This window comes from Numenius arquata, chromosome 18, assembly GCF_964106895.1.
Source record: "Numenius arquata chromosome 18, bNumArq3.hap1.1, whole genome shotgun sequence".
NCBI classification, from domain to species: domain Eukaryota; kingdom Metazoa; phylum Chordata; class Aves; order Charadriiformes; family Scolopacidae; genus Numenius; species Numenius arquata.
The window spans coordinates 11817702-11840374 of record NC_133593.1 but is presented as its reverse complement, the minus strand read 5'-3'; the positions used below and the strand labels follow the sequence as shown (position 1 = coordinate 11840374).

At 45.9% G+C, this 22673-nt stretch overlaps 1 protein-coding gene across 1 annotated transcript in view; it reads right to left on the bottom strand.

Annotated features, from left to right (window-relative positions):
* The window catches only part of KSR1 (kinase suppressor of ras 1), a 64205-nt gene extending 44487 nt beyond the window's left edge, over window positions 1–19718 (bottom strand). The window contains exon 1 of the mRNA XM_074160577.1: window positions 19461–19718. Coding sequence (XP_074016678.1) covers window positions 19461–19718 — 258 coding nt within the window. The remainder of the gene's footprint in view (window positions 1–19460) is intronic.
* Between the last annotated feature and the right edge of the window lie 2955 nt (window positions 19719–22673).

Sequence of the window (22673 nt, the reverse complement as noted above, 5' to 3'; positions counted from 1 at the left end):
TGCCTGGTCATTCCCCTTTCACAGGCTGAAATCTGTAAGGGCAGGATTCCCAAAAATTCCATTGCCGAGTTGCTTTTGAGGTCTGCTGCAGTAAAAAAAGAGGCAAATCTACCCCCATGAAGGAAGATACCATTTCCAAAAAAAGGCACAGCTCTTAAAAAATTCAAGTGTGCCGTGTATGTTCCAGTCACCAGCGCCAAGGCTCCACGCTCTGTTCTCATGCTGAGACAGGCAGAGTTTGCTCCAAACTCCTGCCACCAGCACTATTTCCACTGAAACTTCTCAGCAAAAAGCAGTGGATTCTTTGAATGCATCTGAATATCCTTGGAGGAGATCAGATGAGGAGCCATATAAAAGAGACGTATAAAGACAAAAGATCCTATTCACATCAAAGCTTTTATTTCTTTACGTAAAGATGTTCATACTGCCAATAGTTATAAGGCTAAGACTAATTTAGCATCTCACAGCTGGGCAGCCTTCAGCTCCTGGGAGCAGATTCTCTGCTGCTGTGTGCCTCTCTCCTCCATCATCCACTTGTTCATACCAGCACGTAATACACCGGGAACACGTGTCTCCAGGGTGACTGAGAGGTCTGTGGCCATAAAAACCCTGGTCTCCGCACTATCAATGGATGCCAAGTGTGTAACTCATTCAGAAACAAAAAAGTGTTAAAGGAAAATATTTTTATTTACACCATACTTGATACCAATTATTCCCCACCAGTCCATACTAACATTTGTTTCTAAGAGGTCAGATGTTTATACAATCAGAAGATCTTTACACAATGAATGAAAACACACAAGTACATCACTGACAGACGCTGCCCTTCCATGGTTTCCTAAAGAATACTCACTTCACGTGTACAAGCATTAACGCAGAGGTGGGGGCTGCTGTGTTGTGGATTTCTGATATGTTTTTTTTTGTTGTTGTTGGGTTTTTTTTGCTTCTTGCAGTGAAAATGGAGGAGGGAGATGGCTGAGAAAACCACATTTAAAAAAATAAATAAAATATGTCAGCTATAGGAAATTGCTTAACTGGAATGTGGCAACTTGCCACATTCTCTGAAAGTGTCTTTTAAAACAGCAAAACGCCTTCATTTTAACAAGCTGCTATGAGATTGCATTTTGGGATTGCCAAAAAGAAGAAAATACACTAAAACCCACTCTATTCAAAATGCTCTGAGCCTATAAAGCAAGCTTCCTTATTTCAGATTTTAAGAGGAAAAAATAAATGCTTTGGTATGTTCTGCCATGCAGCAGGCGTTAGAGATTTTTAGTTTGCTCATCAATTTCAGAGAATGCTTCCGGAGCGCTACGTACAACACACTGAGGCACGAAATATAGGAATGAAAAAATCTGTGCAAGAGTAACCGAGATTCAGCTGCCAAGTAGAAAGCAGGTCACAGCTCAGTTCTAGAAAGGGCTCCTAAAACAACTCAAAAATAAAACGGGAGTCAATGGATTGTAGAAGTTTTCTTTATCTTTCCTCTAGGGTTGGGTATGTCATTAGCAAGTGGGAATCATACTGACTTGGCTCCCCTGGTCAGCTCTTTCCTTCTCAGAAGACATATATGGAAACCCACACAGCTTATCTTTCCATTTCTCTCTCTCTCTGCAGTCCCGCATGCCCTCAGGTGAGCCTCTCCGCTGCCTCAGAATCAGGAACATCACAGCCTCTGCCAAACTTTCGTGAAGCGCAGCTGAGTTACAAGTGGGAAGACAACATAAGCTCTTTGCCTGTGAGGTCCCAGATGTGTCTCCTATCACGTAAGTATCCCCAAACCAACTGTCATGCAACATGGGCGTAAGCACATCTCCCAATTAGGCTACAGTACAATGAACACAGAAATTCCAATTATGCCTGAGGTATCCTCAGCTGAAGAATCACTTCCTCTCCAAAACACTCCTGATTTCCTGGAGTAGAAGTACTCACACCCCTACTGTACTCACTGCTATCTGCAGAAGGCTACAGATTGGTGAAGTTTAACACCGTTCGAGAAGTTTACTCTTCTGCAATTAGGAACAAGGGGACAGCATTCTGGGCAGCCAATCACCCAAAACCACAGGAGGGACTTTCCTGCAGTGGATTACGGGTAGAAAATCCTCTCTGAAAGCCCAGGCCCATCCCCCTGAAGGAGTCAGTGTTGTTGTAATGAGAATGAAGGACTAGTTGAAGAAGCTGGGGTTTAACATGAGATGTGGGGAAATGCTATGAAGCAGAAGAATGGTGTTGCAGAAAGGCTTTATTTATTGTCTTTTTCTTGATTTTGTTTTGAAGTGACTGAGGTGAGCTATGTGCTGTTTCACTCTGCTATAAAACTGCTGTTCAGTTGCTGGGTTTCTTTGACCATGTTGAATGAGGTTTTGTACTGGACTCGTTCTCCTTCCTTCTTACTCCCCCTGCTATTCTGCAGGGACGCGAACAGAGTGAGGCAACAGGAAGAGTAGGAGTTGCTGCTACAGAGACAGAGCAGGATGTGACCTCTGTTCCCTAAATAAGGCAGAAATGGTTGGATCGTGACGTCCAACCTGGTGTCTCCCTAAAGGAAAGACTCTAGCAAGGATGAAAGTGATGCTGTTAATCTTGGGTTAGAAACTGTAAATTTAATGACATTAGTGGTGCTTTGTAGGAGGAATTTAATTAATTGTAAAGAACTTGAATTAGTGACTATTCTGATGGACTCTTGCTAAACAAAGCTTTAACGATCTAGTACTTGATGGAGCCTCAACTCTGCTAAAATTTGATTTTACAAGGTATTGGTGCAGCTCCTACCTGAGAGCATCCAGCCCCTGCAGCCTTGGTGCTCTGCTCGCATGGGACAGTGTCTGGAAACCTGTGTGACCTGTTTGTCCAGCTCAGAGGCAACCCTGCCCTCCCCAAGCTCTGCTGCCCTATTAAACTTCACCTTTGAATTTAACAGCCTGTGACACTGGTTTCTTTCCCGGAGCTGTCTGACCCCTGTTTTGCAGGGCAGCACACAGATTACTGGCTGGGACAAGGATACGAGAGTCAACTACCATAGAGCAGTCTCATCTCCAAGTACAGATACTGAGCTCCACAAAGTATCTTTTCAGCCTCAAATCTAAAAAACTGCTGTATTATCATGCAGCAACATACAGCTGAGGAAGGCTTTACTGCTAGTAGCCAAGCATCTGACTAACTCCCCTCCTGGCTACAGTCGCCATGGGATTCCTCTTGTTGGGACTCTGCACCGACCAAAAGATGGTACCCTGGTGCTAGAAGTTCATACTTTGAGGGTAGTGATTGACCTAATTCAACCTCTTTAATCTCCAGTCTAGGCGACCACAGCAACAACTTCTGAACACACCTGCCTTCAAAGCTAGGACCTTGGGTGATCTTCTAGATAATAACAAAAAAAAAAAAGCATTGCAGTTAAGATTATTAGCTCACTTGGTGGTAGCTGGGGTGACTGAACTCCAGAGCAGCTACACCCACATACCATAACAGGGCTGTGACAGCAGGTGTCATTGCTCAGGCCACTAAAGCCAGAATAGCCATATCTGTCGAGGCCACTGAAGCCTGACCCCCAACCTAAGCAAGATAATTCTGCCCATGTTGTATTCAGCTACGCCCTTGCTCAGGAGTTCAAACACATATTGAGGCAAAGCTAAGAACTGGACTCAATACATCTCTAGAGACGAAAAAGGGAAGCTTTCACTGCTGTTTTAGAGCTCAGTGCTCCTTATATAGCTCTTCTACTGGAAGGGACCTTACTCGGTTTAGTACGGATGACTTGAACCAGTTTCTTGCAGTGCTTCAACTCTGGCTTGTTCTTCCTGTTTAGCTGAAACACTTGTGTATGAAGCTAAGTAAAACTGACCCAGAGTTTGTTTATGCTTTCAAAGGGTATATGCTCTGTGCTGGAAATGAGTACCTCTAACCAGACTGACTCTGTGCTACAATAATAACTGGAAATGAACTCTGGACCATCGGCTCCCAGCCACTCTGGGTTAGATCATGTTGCATAAATAATAGCCAATTCTGGGGGAGGGGAACACTTCCAGTGACACGGACCAACCTGCCTTCTGCTGCAAAGGCAAATATGCTTCCAGCAGCCACACAAAGCTTCAGACCAGTGATGATAGATATGAAACCGAACACAGCAACTGGAGAAAGAGGGGGAAAAAACTTTGGGGTTACAAAGCAGCTGAAAGGAAGGGACCGGGCTATAAAGCCACCTATTGTATTGTTTCACTTGAGCTTGAACCTTGAAACTAGCAGATAACCTGTCGGGAGTTTGCTTCAGATATCTGATCCAGAGAATCAGATAAGGCTCCGTTTGTCTCATAACCGTGCCATCTGTGATAACCATTCCAATGTCAGCATCACAACTGCACTTCTATTGCACTATGTCCCTTCTTAGCCCAACTTCCACGTTTTCCTGTCTCCCAAATACTATGTAACATCAGGACTACAAGCACTTTCTCCGAAGTGTGTCTGCCCCAGCTGTTTGCCAAGAGAGGTTAGAGACACTGCGGCTAGTGGCCGTGCTCTACGAATAGGTGGACTGCTTTCAGTTCCTTTCAGCTGAGACAGCAGCACGCTCAGCTTTCACTTAGAAACACTAAAAAACTCCCTTTTGGCTTTGGTCAGTCTGGAGAACAAGGATCGATAAAAGAGCGTGGCTGAGCATAGGCAGTTCTCCCTCTTATTGCAGGGGGACAAGACAACTTCTCACCCTAATTGTTCACTCTGAGGAACCTTTCAAAACATGCTGACACATCCAGCTATTTACACAATAAGATTGTAAATCAGTCTTTTTGTTCACAAAAGGCTCATGACAAATGATGATCTCAAACAAGATACAATGACCTGCTAAATTGACTATTGGTCTCTTGGGGAGGGGTTCCAGGACCTCCCTGAACATCATTTCCTAAAGTCAAACATCTGCACTTACCCACTGAAAAAACACGCGGCTTGGGTAGAGTCACTTTCCTACACACTGTTCTTGATTCCTAACTATACTAATAGTTCATTATCAGCCAAAAAAAAAAAAAAAAAAGTTCAAGCTCTTAAAAATGCAGAGAAAGACCTTAAGAGTAACTGGACTTTAAGAGTCAGTTCTGGATGCTACAGAGGGGCTGAAAGAGCTGGAGCAGCAAAGCTGATATACAGAGAGGAACAGGAATAAGGCAACAGAGGAGGGTCAAGAGCAAGAGACAGGCTTTGAAAGGTGCAATAGCTCCAAAGGTATGCTATCAGTGTCAAGGTACGCTGCCAATTTGCTGTGGTATTGGCCCCATATTCCATGAGAGAAAAGTAACTTGGAAGCCCTGTCACGTGGTGTTGTAATCTTGGTAATGGTTCTTTGTCCCTGTGCAGTGGTGTGGAAAAGTAGTAAGTTGCAACTTTTGATCTGGAAGCATCGGTCTTTAAAGTGCAGGACACTGTTTGTATAAATTAAAGTTTTTTATAGTTTGGAAACCAGCAATGGTAGAATAGCTGGAAACAAGATTCTGGCAATCATTATATTCCCTTTTAAGCCCAGTTTTAAACATTGTGCAAGACAGCTACATCAAATTTTGTACTTGGTTGTGCAACTACAAAGTCTGGACAACTTCTGCATCAAGTTTTATAGATCATATGCACAGGGTAAGTCAAGCCAGGATTTCTTTCTTTACCATGTGTATGGCAGAAATAAAATCAGGGTAAAGTCATTGGCCTGATGTCAGATATGGCCTTCCATTGTATCAAATATCCTTTCTCCGTACACCCAGTTGAGATTTCTGCTTCAAAATGAAGGCCTATTACTCTCCTCTGTTCTGGATCAGTTCACAAAACCTCAGTAGAGCCGTACTTCTCTACCTCAGCACTACGAATCCATTAAGTGAAGCAAGATACCACCAAGAACCAGCAAAACTATTCCTTTAAATTGTAGACTGGAAGGAATTTGACAGAAACAGAAAGACAAACTCATCTTCAAAAGTACTTAGCAATTTTCCAATAGCAAATGGAGCTTGATTTGCATCTACAGCCTGCACACTAAGTGCTAAAAACACATCCAAGCGTATGCTCATTGTAAATACCAAATAAGCATAATAAATACCTGGAATAAGGTTTCCATAGGTGGCAGTTCTGTAACACTGATTATATATCTTCAAACTGCATTTTACTTCAGAGCTATGTAAACAACAAACAAGACGGTTGTTGCTGTAAACTTAGAGGTATGCTTGGGTGGAGGCAGGCTGGCATCCTCCCTTCTGGGCCTTTCTCACAATGAATGTGCTGAACTGGAAAAAAAGTAACGCTGAAACAAGCATCCAACATGATGAAAGAAGAAAGGGTATCTTACTGCTGTTAAATTCTCACCACCATAGGGGACAGGTGAAAAAAGGCAGAGAAAGAATTCTTCTGTATTCTAAAAATATCCACTTAGTTTATTATCCTTTGCTATTTAAGTGTTGGGTTTTTACTACCTTGCCTATTCAAAACCCACTCACTTTACATCAGACCAAGTGTGAAGACAGTAAAACAGCACTTCTGTTTTAATAGCTGGAGCTTCAAGTGAGGGTCAAGGCCACGCTGTTTAAGGTATCCAACCTTGAAAGGCACTTTTAAAAGAACTGAGTCAGCAGAGACCAGAGCTAAATTCAGCTCTTACCCTAGTTTTAAACTGCTCCAACTCCTTTGTTTTCAGCACAGTCACACTCAGTTTCTACCATTGTAAAGGAAAGCGGGCTCACGTAACCCAACATTTGGCTACTGTCAATTCTTCTAAGGAACCTCAGGGAACGCAAGCGGGGTCCTGAGTTAAAGCCAGCTGTACTCTTTGCTACAGATATGTCACTTATGTGATACTTTCAGCAGACCAAGTGTTCCATCAAGTGATACGGCTGTAAATAATTTACCAGCAACCCCATAACACTTGATTAAAACCTACTGAAAGAAGATCTAATTAAATTGCCTCTGAAAGAACAGATAATGGTATGACAACTGTGAAAAGGGCAGATGGCAAGCAGAAGCTCATCAGAACATGAGAAAATAATTTAGAAAAATGTACCTTTATCTGTATTGAGGTGTGATCTCCACCTGTCTGATGCTGGCTGTTCTGGAGGTCATTCCTGCATTCCGCCTTTGGGCATCTGAAGTGACAGCAGGAGTACTGGCTGTCCTCATGAGTGGTATTTGGGCACCTTTAGACTAAACACCAAATCTCTTAGGCAACCAGGTTAGAAAGTGTTTACTGCATCTTTTAGGGATGAGCAGCAGACAGCAGGTAAAGTTAGAAGCTGCACAAATCCTAGAAATGGCTTTTCTATAAAGGCTGTACAGAGGACAGTTGGTAGCAATCAAGCCATTAATGAGTACAATACTTGGTGGCCAATACTATAAAACTTTGCAAGACCATTAGTTTTAAAGCTGTGTATTTGCTGTACTGTGAAAGATACGTCTTATGGACTGAAGAATAGTTGGAATATACATTAGAGGAACATAAACACCTTGCTGCAAATCATAAGTGCTTTAAGATAAAGGAATGCCGCTGACAGCAGATGTTCTCCATGCATTTCAGCCTTTGAAGAAGAGTCTTATTTCTTACCTCACACCTAAGAGCAGACACATACATAAATTTAACAGCTAGAAGTATAAATCTACAGTAACCCTTCCTCACACAGAGTTCATGCCAGCCCTTGGCCACAAATGCATATTTATAGCCCAAATTGCCAGCACCTGAAAACAGGTTTATTTTGAGGATATATTGCTAACTACCTTCCCCATTCTGCAACAGCAAAGGCATATACAACAACGGAAATGAAAGCAACATTAGAAGATATTAAAAAAAAAAAAAAATAAAAAATCAAAGTTTGGCAGGTACCCAACCACACCATTTTTAGACAGATTTGGAAGAGAGCTCTTCAAGTGGACAACAGTCATTGAGGAAAGAGATTGTTCCACACATTCACTTGGGATTTCGCTGCTGCACATGCAACTCTGATGGCTGGGGCACTGTGATCCCCAAATTATCAGAGACCAAACAGGAAACACTTCCTGCTTTGGGGTGAGACCCTTAGCTAAAGCAATAGGGTCCTACTTCATATGAATCTACATGAAATCCTTACATGAAAAGGATTTGAACTCTCTTGAGTGAAAGTGTGTGTTGTGTCACCAGCATTTCTTTTTCCCAAAGAAATGAGCATTTCTTAGTGACAAACTTCAAAATCCCTCACCCATCAGGGTGGCTCTCCAATTGTCCCCATGTCCCCTGCCCCAAAGCTTGAGGCCGGTTAAATCCCAGAGCCACAGCTACTTGCATTAAGGGGCTAAAGGCTCAGCATTTAGAAGAACTCTCAAGAATTCTAGCAACGTGGAGACTTGCAGCGCTTGCTGATACAGTTCCCACACCACAGAGGCTTTGTCAGGAAAGCTGACAAAGAGCATGCTGCTAACCCACCCTGCAAAATACAGCTTGAATGTGGAGACTTCATTCTTTGCAGTATAAAGGGGCCATGCATGGTACGGAAGAGATCTCACACCAGGCTCCTCTTGTCAGGAATACAGGAAGGCCAAAAGGGCTGAGCCAGCCTATTTAGGTAGGGGATCCACGAGGAGCGATGGGGAGGGACCAGACCATGCCTTTCCTCATGTGTTTCCTCTTCCCCCTGCACCTTGGTTTTACAGCTGCAGGAAAGATCAAGCCAGATCTGGTTAAAATTGCTGAGTCAGGCAATTGCTGTGGGGCCTCGGAGAGGCTGAACACAGCACTTCAGCCAGAGGACAAAGCCTTGGGATATGGCTGAAAGCCAAGCGACTGGACAGACCCTGCAGGGTAGAGACAGCCAAGGGCTCTGATGCACAAGCAGGATTCCCTGGGCTGAAGGTACATCATGGAGCCCTCTCTGGAAAAGATTAAGAACCAGAAACATTTTGTGTTAAGAGAACTGGAAAAAGGATGCAGGTTAACCCTAGTAGAAGGATTTAGCTAGTCCTAGCTATATTAGCACAATGAAGGTAGCCAGAAATGAACACAGGTGCTTCTGTGAGCCCTGCAGCAGCCTGCTCAGAGCTCTCCTGATGTACAGCATCTAACAGTCTCCAACAATGAGACCGATGCCCTGAAGCCACCTCAGGTCTCTGTTGCCACAGAGTTCAGGCTCCCACATGGTGGACACTTCCAGTCTATCTGGAAAGGGGTCTGCCTTTACTGCTGCAAGGAAGAGCCAGTGTTTTGGTCAGAGCCCTTACTGCTCAATTCCTGCAGGATCAGGAATGCCACCATGGAGACACCCAAGCCACCAGCACTGGTTGATGCTTCCTCTCCTCAGTCTTCCTCATCCCCTGTTCCAAACAGCTCATACTTGCTCCACTGTATCACAAAGTTGACTATCACAGCAACGATCAAAGTATTTCTGCACACAGCTTTAAGAAGGAATATCTTGTAGTTGTCAGCTCCGCATTCTATTCCCTGTGCTGCCACAAAAAACCGGATGCATCGAAGCCAGATATGTGTGTCTCAACTCACCCTTCTTGGCACAACAGTTCAAAAGGACACTGAAAAATCTGTTAGTAAAATGCTACGGGCAGGATCTGCCCCTTCATTAGGGAACATGGCAAAGACAGTTCAACTCAACTACAGCGAGGAGCTGCACAGAGCACTAACACCACTGTGGACTCCAGCTAAGGGCAGCGCTGCATCACCACGGCACTGCTGCTGCCAAAGCACTCATTTCTGTCTTAGATGAAGGGATAGACGCTATTACCTTCAGTTTGAAATCTTACGTTGTGAGGTGTCCATTAACTTCAAAGCTCTTTGCCTCAGACCACAAACTACTTATTCTTGGCAACTGAGGCAATTTGAATAACACAGTAGAAAAAAAAAAAAAAAAATTGAGGAAAGAACACATCAGTGGAACTGGAGCATGCCCTGGCAGCAGAATGGTCGTGTAGATTTAGCTTCCATAAGAATGAAAAACTAAGTAGAAGTATTCAGCTAGCTCTTGCTAAGTTAGCTATGCCTCCAGTTATGGATTGGCAGATGACGACTGATAAGGCCCATTTAGTTAGATGCAAATAGGTAATTACTGCTACAGAGCTGCGTTCCACATCATTAAAAAAATGTCTTCCCCCAAAGTAGGACTGTATTTCCTACAAATGCTGCATCTGATCTGCACCTGCACTGTGTGAGTCTGATATCACCAGCTGGTGCTGGTCTGAGACACTCGGAACTGTCTGTACAGAAATTGTGGGAGAGTTAAAGTTAAAAGTCTTCATAAGAAATGTTTTACTTTGTGGAAAGTTTCAGTTTTGGTCAGAAAGACAAAAGGCCCATAAACTGAGATGTTTTGCTTGGCAGATGAAGAACAGTTTTTAAGAGGGAGACGTCTGAAAAAGTCAGGAAGCTTTAAGCAACAAACCCCTACTACTTCTGCTTATTTCAGTGGAGCTACGCAACTGTATCCTAAAGCAGGACTTAGTCCCCTAGCTTACTCTGAAGGTAGAAAGAAGAAAACACTGCTCTGGAAGATGAAAATTGTTGCTAGAAGATTCTCCATCCTTTAAGGATGGGTAGGGAAAAAGGTGTGGGAGGTTCTCCTAGAGCACTGTAAGGCAGCCTTAGGGGCACTGACACACACCTTCCATAAGTATACTCACCACAGACCCATTTACCTCCCCTACCTAGTATCTCTGAGTGGTGATGCCTGGTTGAAGTCCTCAATCTGTAGAACATATTAATTATTTTTTCTTTCCAGTTTACTCAGCATCGTTAATAACTAAAAATAAAGCCCCACACTGGAATCTGCAAGCCTCAACAATAGCCCCCACACACAGCAGCAATGAGAAGCTCAAGACTTCCTTTCTAAATTTAGATTGCTTCAAACAGAAGTGAAAGTTCTTTGATAAATCAACAAACCCATGCAGGAAAGTGCTTGCCTGCACTGGTAAACTTACTTTCAAAAGGCTTCTAAAGATTTTCAGGGACCCAGATGCAAGGCTCCTGGTTGCATTCTGGAAACCTGTTTTGGCAGCGTCAGATCAGACCAGATCAGAGCCTGGATCTCCTGCATCCCAGCAAGATTCCCCAGTGTCACATTAATCACTGCTCTAAAGTGGATCTCCCAGCTTCTACTATGAGACCTCTTCCATTTGGGATAACTAATAATCATCATATCAGAGGCACTCTGTAGCGCCTGATCAAAGCACGATTCCTTATTCTACTCATTAAGTGTTCTGTGATTCTTCTCTGCTTCCCCAAGACACACAAGTACAAATTAGATTTTATTTCTAGGCAGAAAAGGAATGACAGAGACCTGACCTCTGTTTACATTAGAACATGTTCCTTAGAGAAAAGACAGCTATATTTCAACTTTAAATCCAAACGTAAAAGTTCCAAAAGCAGGATGGAGGCAGTGATGGGCTAGGGCATCCTTTATCTCTGTCTGAAGGCGGGGTTCAAAAGACAACACACAGAGAAAAAAAAATGAAGGCAGTGAGGAGTCACTAATCCTATTCTTAGACAGAGGATGCCCTGGGCCTGCAACGGGGTTCAGCCCCAGCCCTCAACACTGTCCCTCCAACCACCTCCCCAAGGTTAACCAGAAGAAACATGAAAGTCCTTGTTTTCTCCTTTTAGGAAAATCACTGCTAAAAAAACTCCACAACAGGAAGCTGTCTCTTTTCCCTCCCCTCTCATTCACTAAAGCATGGAAAGTGTATTTGAGTCACCATCTAAGCACACATTCTGTACACACCATCTGTTCCACCCCCTTCCCCAAATCACTTCTGACTGACCAAAAGCATTGCTAGTCAAGCTCCAAAATTCACAGCCCATACTGAGGTAAGGAGAGTTCTATTGAAAAGCTGGCTGCTTTTACCTGCCATTGTGGCTTCACTTTGTAGGAAACAGGTAATTTTAGGTATTTTGAACTATAACCTGAATAACATCTGAAATGGCTCAAACAGAGCCAAAGCAAGTAAGTGTTCTGGCTTTGAGTTCTGTTTTAGCCTCTTCCACACTAACACTAATATCCTTCTGCTATCATGTGCTTTGCCCACTGTGCCGAACATCACAATCGCTCTGCTAGGCTAAGCTTGTACACTTCTGCAGCCAGCTCCAAGCTATTTCCACCTAGGATCTCTTCCCTCCCACCACTTTTTTTTTTAAAAAATGGAAAAAAAAACCACCCACAACAAAACACAAAAAACCCCACAAAACACACCACTCACTCCTTGCAAGCAAAACCACTAGCCAGCTCCTCATCTCCTGTGCACTTGCACAACCACATTGATTTCAACAGCAATTTAAAGCATCACTGTATAGCCCATGTTGAACAGTCTCGAGCTCAGGTCCAACAAGAGTTGCATCTTCAATCTACCTACAGTCCCAGCAGCTCACACTGAAGGTCCATGGGCTGCGCTTAGAGAAAGATGAACAAAGACATCTATTACCAGACCGGGCTGCAATACACATATGCCCAGAGAGACCAGGGCCTAAACTAAGGTTTGAGTTTCCACCTTAGGAATGCTCCAGGGTTCAGTTTAAACCTGCTTTTTGCACAAGCTGTTTACAACATAGACAGTGAGCTCAGACGCAGAACTGGCAACTGTCAACTAGCCCAGGTTCCAGTGAACACTACAGCTGCACCAGCTATTACTTCATGTTCCTTGGAGTGTGTACAGTGGGAGTGCAGCTGGGCTGAGACAGGCCTCTGAGATCTGGAGGTGGCACAGCAGCTCTGTGCAGCTCTGGCTTAAGGCAAGATACATATCTGACCACCTGTATGCTTTGGTGACTCTCAGCTGTCCTCCCACCTTGCCACCCGTACAGAATTTCTCTAGTTTATCTTGGGACTGATCCTGCCAGACATTCTGGGAGCATGGACTACAACCCACCACCTGCCCTCACCCGAGCTATGCCAATAAACCATAGCTGCAGCCAAACCAAGCCAGATTACCAAACTGTTTCTTAATCGTGTCGAGCTGATCTTTGACTAGGTTTAGACTCACACCAATGAGCAGCAGTGCCCGCAAAACTGCTCACAAATTATGTCTTGGAATAACTACCCATTTCTTTTGGGACAGGGGTGTTTCCAGACTCAAAGAGCCTCTGTTCCCCCGATTTGCTGGCTGTGGCACTATGGTGCTGCTCACAGCATCGACTGTGTGGGATCACTCCACAGGAGTGAGAAACGAGCAGGGAGGGAAGTCTCCAAGAGATGCCTGAGTCAGTATCTCTGGGTGGTGTCACCTATACATCATTCTGTGCCTTTCATCACAGCAGTAATCTAGCCAATACATTCTCTGGCTCCCAAAACAGTGAGAGATAGCCAGGGTTGCTTTCATTACAATTTTCATTTTAGTAAAAAGAAAAAAAAAAATCCCTGTGGGCTGAAAATCAAGGATAAAAAATTTTAGCCTTAAAGGAAAGGTGAGTGTTTACCCCTCAAGCATCCGAAAGATTACACGGTCTATGCTGGAAATATAATTTTAAGCATAACTATTCCCTAAATAATTTGGTGTGTTACATGACTTTTTGTTAAGTGTTGCTATTTATTAACAAAAACAGGTGATAAATTTTTGTACCACCATGCTGACTCATAGCTGTAAATCTGTCACTAGTACGCAGCTGTAACACTAATCGGGGTTTTCCTTCTGTAAAATGCAGTTAATAGCTCGCATTTGAACGTGAGCAGCAGACCAAGTCCTGCTCAGGTGGTGTTTGCAAGCTTGGTCACATCCATGAGCTTGGCTAGATGCAGCTGAGGTTCAAGTTGGGCTACTCCACTGATTAGATCTGAAGATGCAATAAGTATCAGAAATCGTATGCAGAGACCGAGGCTTGTCTGGCACGACAGACTGTGGGTTCCTGTTAGTGTGTGCAGGCACGTACGTACAGAGGTTGCAAATCCAGGCTCTACTGAACCTCGTTATTGGAGTTCAGTCACTGAAAAGGGTCTACAAGCTGACTCTGCATGAAGATGAGCAGGAATAATTCTGTTTTAACATGATTTAGTCACCACACAAGCAGTCTTAGAGAGACAAAGTCTTAGACCACAAAAAGCCTTACTCTGATCCTTCCTTTCTTGCTTCCCAATCAATGCACCGTAGAATCCAACCCAAGGCAAGAAGTACATAAAGACCTTGACAGAAAAGTGAAGAGAAGCACTTGTCGTACCTCAATCTTGATGATAACCTACTCCTCAGAGCTTGTCCTGGAAACTCCAAGTTAAAACACTGCTCCTGACTTTTTGTGTCAACATTTATATAATATCAATGGTAGGAGAGGAGCTAAATTCCATTATGGTGTGCAAATTCTGACCATATACAGGGACACACTGTCACAAAGAAAAGATTATGCCCACAGACTTGATAATAATATATGGTTCTCCCTCCTTCCAAGTCAAACAGAATCTCTGTTGAAGCCTATCTTATACAAACAAGTGAACAAATTTAGAAAAAAACAGAGTTCTACAAAAAGAAGACACCTTCAAGAGAAACAAATGTGTTGCATATAAGCAAAAAATAAGATAAAGTAAGAGACTTTCTTCTCTTACATAAGACCTGCTGGAAAAGGAAGTCTTTTCAGCTGAACAAGCCTCATAAACATGTGGCTACAGGTAGCAGTTTGGCCTGAAAAATTCACTACTCCCACTGCTTCCAATTTACAAACACACAGCCATCCATATGCATACTACATGCCCAACTTCCAGTCTGCAAGTCTGGACGATTACAATCCCTCTTCCTCGCCCCTTATGCCTCCCCCCATTTTCAAAGCATTTGTTTCTGCTCAGAGATCGCATGGTAAGAGATAAGCCTTTTCTAGACAAATTGCCAAATGAATTGAGATAATGCCAAGGCAAGTTCAAACATATTTAATCCACAGATATCATTCAGCCAATATGAAAGACTGATCTGTGGAATAGTAGACTTATTTGTGACGCAGCACAGCTGGAGTCAGGCTTTCTGATCCAGTATTGTATCTTCTGGAGGTGCTGAACAGAAGACATTCCTGAGGAAGAGGTCAAAGTGATCTCTGCACATGGGGCCAAGAGTGTCTCTATCACAGACACAGTCCAGTCAAGGAGCAACGAGGACAGTTTTTCTTCAAGAGCAGGCAGATCTTAGCAATGCGTGCTACTGCCCCACCCTGACACTCACCATAACCAGTTTGGATGTGGCTTCCATGCCAGAAACACTGCAGTTAGCTCTTCCCAGGTAAGAGCCAAGGTACAAAGAAAACACCTCTGCAATCTAAATACACACTAGGTCTTAGTTCAGCCTGGACCTGCCTCAACTTTGCTGCAGTTGAAAGAGGGGAGGAAGGTGTCCCAGTTTACCGAACCAGCTATGCTACTTCCAGCAGAAGAGACTGAGAAACCATAGGACTCTTCCCTGCAGCCAGCACATGGGACTATTCTCCTCCTCACCTTCAGCAGACTGGCTTGAGCTGCAGCATTGGAAGTTTCACGTGCTTCACTAGAGATGTCACGTCTAGTCCCATTATCAGCTTCCTAGCCAGAGAAATGAATCCAGAGAGATACCACTTTTACAAACAGATACAGCTAAAAATAATATGTTTCTAACTTTTAAAAACCAATTTAAGAATCATGCAAGGGATTAGCTTGCATGAGTTAAAGACTGTCAGAGTTATTCCTTTCCAAGGATGCTTGGAGCAACATTGGATGATCACCACATGGCAAGACATTTTTTGCTCTCTTAGGTATGGGTTAAAGTTACAGGCTTTTTCCATTTCAGTTTTGTACTCAACTTGAGAAGTGAGTAAACCTGCTAGGACAGAACTGAAAGCAAGCTATATACCAAAGCGTTGGTTAAAAAAGAAAAACACTGAAGTACTTATTCGGCAGAACATACAAAAAAATTGAAAAAAAATACAAGACCTTGTGGCACCAGAGAACCTACTCTGCTAATAACCAAAGTAACACAATCTACTTTCCACTACAGGGAAACTCCCAGCCCTTCTAAGAAACGGCCTTCCTACATGTGAAACAAGGTCAGCTCAGGTAACACATCTACACTCAACACGTTGTTTGCAAGCAATTCCCACAGCCCTTTCTTTCCCCACCTCTTCTTTCTCTATTACAGAAAGTTCTCCCTGCACTCATTTGAGCTACCGACTGCTTATCTTTACCTGTCAAGGTCCCAGTTTGAAATCCTTATCTATCATGTGCTTTTTCTTGAGAAAAGGAATGAGGAAGGGCTTAAAGCATCTCAGTAAATTGGGAGGCACATAAGCGTGCACTCAAATACCTTTAGTTAGGTTGATGTTCTTGACTTCGAAACACAGACACATTATGAATCATGTGGTACACACCACAGCTATCTAAGCTGTGAACAGGCACTGAGGGAAGTGGTGCCAAAAGGACTAAGCTAGTCTGTATAGTGTAAAAAATGAAATAACACAAGCATTTAGTTGAATTTGCACTGGTGTTTTAGGCTATCGATTCCATTCACATTACAACTACTTCCGGAACTTTACTTCAGGGCTGTGCTAACCTTGGGATTAGAAATGGCAATGAGCAGGCACTGCTGTCTGACCTGCGCTGGTAGAGAGTCAGCCACAACCACTTGACAGCGTTTACCCCATGCACAGGTACTCTGAACGCCTGCGGTGCACTGATATAGAGGATTGTGTTCAAGGAGATAGCCCTTCACCTGTTCAGTTCACTGTGGTGACATCAAAACTAGACACTACAGTACTTTCAGAGGTGTATGAGATATAGAAAAATTGCATTATGGAAGCTTCCCTGTCTTTTCATCCCTTTGAATAAAATAAAAAAAAAAGTGAAATCAATAAACTGATTTTTGACTTGGTATACTGGACTGTCTTCAGATCACACAAGTGCAGCCTCACATTTGGCCTCAGGAGCTACTTCTTCAACTTCCAGAGTGAAGTCCCCTCCCTTCCCAAACTAGTACGTTCTGCTTCCAGTTTGCTGCTTTTATTTATCTCATGTTTTATCGATTCCTTGTGGCTTTGCTACACAGTTTACCAGTTATACTGATGCAGCTAAGTTTTCATTATTTTTTTTTCCACAGAAGAGTTTCTGCACAAGAACAGAAGATGTGTAGATTCAAATCCAAAGTACAGATGAGGCTTGCAGGCCCACCAACCACATCACTAGTAGCCACTAATCATGATCCACAGAGCCATTCAGCAACCCACCAAGGCCACCCAGGGAACCACAGCAGGCACGGGAGACCTCCGAGCTCCTATCTTCTGCTTAAACTACTGATTCTTGTTGTCTACAGTCTGCAGGGAGCTGTGCACCACAGTCAAACCATCAGTAACATGGGCTCCCTGCAGCACCAGAGCACCTGCCTCTACTGATGCCATCTGATAGGCAAAGTCCTAGGACCACACATGCATTTCTGACACATTAACCAAGGCACCATAATTACGCCGCGTAATGCCACAGGCAGGCCACCTGGTACTTGAGACAACACGGCAGCCCACCATTTCCCCTGGTACACCAGGGGAAATTCCACCTTAGGGAAGTAAATACAGACCCTCATCTCCTACAGTGTGGTTCTCTGCGCTGCCTCTGTAGACAAACCCAGCGCAGGCTGGCGCAAAGTTAAGCCCAAGACTTGGGCCATGCTTGACAACATGTATTTTGGTACAGGCAACGGAATAGAGCAAAGGGCACAGAGTCTACATCCATGCCCAAAGCTTCACATGTTGGCACAGATCCAGTACTTGGTTGAATTCCCAGAAAAATCATATACTGGACCGTGCATCAAAGAGAATTTCTTCAGCTAAGATTTTTTTCTGATCATAAATTTTACGATCATCAGTGAACGCGGCACCCATTTGTTTAAGCAGATAAGTGTTTAAGAGGAATGCATGCACACAGTCGACAACTATCACTAGAAACAGCTTTTGGTGCTTTAAGAAGAACCTGAAGATGGTAGCAGGCCTTTACCCTCTGTGAATAAAGGTCTCCTTTTAGAACAGGTCCACCACCAAAATACTGATGATCATTTTCCAAGATGATGCTGATTGACATTGTTTGAGCAATAAAAAGGTTGTCAGTAGGGTTGCCAAAGCCTATACAAATATTGTTTTCTAAAGAATAGCCTTTTGAACGCTATTTGGAAGTGGCAGGAGGAAAAAGACCGCTACAAATTTGAAAAAACCAAAACACCTCACAAAACAAACAAACAGAAAAAAAAAAAAAAAAAAAAACAACAAAAGAGGCAGAGGAAGAAAAAAAGGAAGAACGATAGATTTCCAACAGGTTGTGCCAAAAGCTACCTACCACCTATTGTTTCACAATTTTTTTCCCAACCTTGATTTCTCATGTGATGGATTTTGCAGCATATGTGTTTGTTACAGTTACACTGTCGTAATGATCTTTCTTCCTAAAGGCCCAATGCTCTTGCTCCACAGCCTCCAGTATCAGAGTAGAGAAAAGGACCATTATGAGCCTTACGTGAAACTTCTATCAAAGAAGGGGGCGGTGTGTGGGGTGGTGTTTACTCTGCTTAAGGTAACATTACCTGTACGCAAGGTAAAAGGAAATGTTATTTAAGTATCTAAAGGTCAAACGAGCTAAGCAAAAAATAGACCTACATTCCCTTTCTAAAATACTTATTCAAATTCATGTACAGATTCAGCCCGTGTTCGAAAGCATCACAACAGCATGTTTTGTGCTTAAAGAGTTTCATATAATCTTTCTTAACAGCAAAACATCTCTCCAACCTGGACCGTGATGCTGTTTGTCAGCCACACCAACGGAGTGAAAAGAAGGATCAGATTAGATCAGTGACACCGAGCCAGGGATGGAGAGACAGGCCTGGAGCAGAGGGCAGGAACCATCAGACGCAAACACCGGAGACCCGAAGGAAAGCGTGAGTCTGTCCAGTCTCCCAGCACACACGATGTGGCGACCCACCTTCTGCCGGGAAACCTCAGGTCACCTCCGGTCCCCACCTCGCATCGCATCTACCTCCACAGTGACACCGGAGCCCAGGCACAGGCCCCAGGGCCGCGCAGCGGGGCGGGGGGCGGCGGGGCAGGCCCGACCCGCGGCTCCCGCTCCCCGCCTGACGGACCGCGGCGCCCTACGCCCGCCCCGCGGCACCCAAGGGCCTGCCCGGCGGCTCCCCCGCACCTGTCCTCCCCGCCCGCTCCCCGGGCGCGCCCTCGCCGCTCCCGCAGCACCGCGCTCGGCGGGACGGCGGAGGGCTGGGAGGGGAGCCCTGCCGCGGCCGGCCCGGCTGGGGAGGGGACCGACCCCCTGCTGACAGGGCTGCAGCTGGGCCGTGGGCGCCTTCCCTCCTTCCCTTCCGCGTACACCCGCGCATCTCCTCCACTCGGGGGTTCCTCCACACCACGGCCCGGGCACCCGGTGCTGAGGGGAAAGGGCTCCGGGGGAGGGGGCAGGCCCCGGAGGCGCCCGTGAGGGACAGGCCTCGGCCCCCCGCTGTGAGAAAGCGGGCGCGGGGCCCCCCTTCGGCCCCGCCGCGGCCGCCGAGCCCCGTACCTCCAGGGTGCGGATCTCCTGCTGGGTGAGGTCGTTGGACGCGGCGCACTTCGTGCGGAGCCCGCGCAGGTTGGAGAGCGAGATGTCGATGAGGTCCTGCAGCAGCCCGCACTGCTGCAGCGTGCTCCGCACCGCCGGCAAGCCCCGCGCCGCCGCGCCCGTCCGGGGCCCCGCACCGCCACCGGCCGCCGCCTCGCCGCCGCTCCGCTCCTTCCTCTCCAGCATGCCGGCGGCTCGCAGGGCAGCCGCTCTATCCATTCCTCGGCATCAGGGAGGCCGGGGAGGAGAGGCGGCGGCGGCGCGGGGAGCAGCAGGCAGGGAAGGCGGGCAGCCGGCGGTTCGCCCCGCCCAACCTCTCCTCCCCTCCCCGGGCAATTACCGCGCATTAACATGCACGGCGGCGAGGCACCGCGGGAGCGGCCGGCCCGCGCAGGCGGCGGCTGCCCCGCCCCGCCGCCTCAGCCTCAGCGCCCGCCTCAGCCTCACCCTCCGCCCGCCTCAGCCCCTCAACGCCCGCCTCAGCCTCTCCCAACGCCCACCTCAGCCCCTCAACGCCCGCCTCAGCCTCTCCCAACGCCCGCCTCAGCCTCTCCCATCGCCCACCTCAGCGCCCGCTGCCGCCTTTCCCTTCAGCACCACCCTTTACTCTCCTCATCGCCCACCTCACCCTCTGAGCGCCCGCCTCAGCCTCTCACCGCCCTCTCGGCCCGCCTCAGCCCTCTGGCAGGTATGTCGGGACATGTAGCTCGCCCAAGAGAAGACCCTGGCGCTAGCCCTCTGAAGGCAAAAGTGTGGGGGCAGTGCTGGGCCTGGCCAGCCCACCCGCAGGTGTGAGGGCCCGGCTGGTGGGTGCTGCTGTGGGCGAGGGGTCCAGCCGAGCCCCTCGCGCCTCTGGGCGCTGGGAGGAGAGCTGTGCACAACACCGTGAGATGAGCCTGTCCGTGTGTCGGCAGACGTTAAACACCACGAGGACCTGAAGGCCCGGAGGTTAAAAATACCATCAAGATGGTGTTGCGTGTTTTCAGTGCCATCCCACAGCAGCCCCTTGCGTGTTTCTGGGTGGGGTGGTCTGCTCAGCTGTGGCGCAGCCGCTGGGGCTGGAGTCTGCGGTGTGGTGGGAGCAGTTATGGAGGTCCCTGGCGCTGGTGACGGCTGTGCCATTGCATTGGCACAAACCCACTGCTAGCTATAAACAAGCCATTACTAAGGCCATGGAGAGTTTTCCTAAAATAGCCTTTCCCAAACGTTCTATAAATCGATCAGGTACATGTTTTATCTGACATAAACGTTTACTTAGTAAAGAATCTAAGTGCACGTCTAGTACAAGAAGTGGGCATTATTATAAACATCTTTTAGTGAATATAAACACTTGAGTGCAATGTTGTGTATTCACTCCTACTATTGAGTAGGAGTGAACTTCATTATGACCTCGTGGAACCACTGTGGTTTCAGCTTTCACAATAGAAATTCTAGAAAAATGGCACAGGTAACTGCACTCCGGGTGCGTTTGGTCGCTTGTCCTGACTCTGAGGGGCTCGCACAGAACCGAGACGTCACTGCAGGAACTGCGCCTCTCCCAGTTATTAGAAGAATTAGGACTGACATGAGGGATCCAGAAAGGCAATTTGGTTGCATCTTGCTGACAGAAGGAGGTGGCCTCCCTAATTTGGATTAGATTGACAGCAGGTTTTAAAAGCTAAAATGACATCTGAGCCACATGTGGCAATACAGAAGAGAGCTTTATGCAAAATAAAAGGGGGAAACAGTATGAATATAGGACATGAGGCAGTGGAGCAGGGCAAATCAGCTGACACTGAGCTGTTTTTCTCATGGTTAGATGGATACTGGTATCCACATTAGTCTGTGTGCATTTGCATCAAGTAGTGTGGCATATGCTGTTTAGTAATTTTCTTAAGAATGTGGGTCAGGTTAAGTATTTGATTTCATTGTCACTATTCACGTGCTGCAAATTTCATACGCACTAAGGACTTTGCTGGATTAGGATTTAATTAGTTTGCCATCTGATGAGTCCTGTGGTTTTGGGAAAGTAACTTATTTTGCTTACTACCTCCGTATTTCTGACCTTGTGAAAAAGCCTTTATCCCTATTCTTTTAGGAGCACTGAAAGTTTAGCACTGGAAATTTTAGTTTGTAGAGCTCTGACAGTCTGACACTTCAAATACAGGTGACTCTGGAACTGGGGAATGTTGTCAACAGGGATATTATTCTTCTAGATATCCTCTGTATACCCACCCGAGAATATCCATTTGCTAATAGTCAAGAAGCTGAGTGTATTGCATAAGAAGGCAAACTAGGAAGATTGTGGGCTGTGCATCACAAGATCCTTGGCATTCTCTGCAAGTGTTTGTGTGCCGCGTTGGGAGTGCCGGCCTCATTAACCGGCTACCATAAGTGGGCAGCATTCCAGTCCCAGCATACAAGACTGCCCTCCGGGCCTGCATGGAAGAATGTGCTGACTAAACACTCCATACGCGCCGTGCATTCGTGTCCCCACTCAGCATTGCTCGCATCTGCGTGAGGCTGTTGTGTTCACGGGAGAAATGGGTAATCTGCGAGTGCTCTATGGAAGCAGATCACACGCAAGCGATCTGCTTCGTTCCAGCTGCTCTCACTCCAGAAGCAGGGCTGGAGGAGGAGGCAGAGCTGCACGCTCCGAACCACCGGGGAACGACTGTCTTGTGCCGAGGTGACCCCAGAGCTGTGTTAGCACAGGGCTGCAACCTTGGGTGTCCCGCAGAGTTGCAGCCTTCATCACCCAGGAGAGATGTGGTGCTGAGACACCAGGAGCAGACATTTGTGAACACAGGGGTGGGGAGGGAGTGTAATTTCTGTGATTTCATGGATGAGGCCAGCAGGATTTCACAGGGAGCGTATCCCTTTTTCCAGAGCCACAAAACCAGCCGTGACAGAGCATTCCCATACACTGTTTTTATCATGGGGGACAGATTCTATTCAGCTGTCACACACATCTATGTTAGGGTCTTTACTTAATTCCTTAAGCATGCCGTGTTTCATGTGGAGTCAGTACTGAGAATGTACATTGGAGAACGCAGCTCAGAATGGGGGGAAAAAATGATTCCAGCTTCAGTAGCATTTGTGCCTAGTGAGCACTATTTCCCAGCATCTTGCATCTTGTACAGACAATTTAAAATTCTACCATGTTGATCCTGTTGTGATTTTTTCATGGTCCTT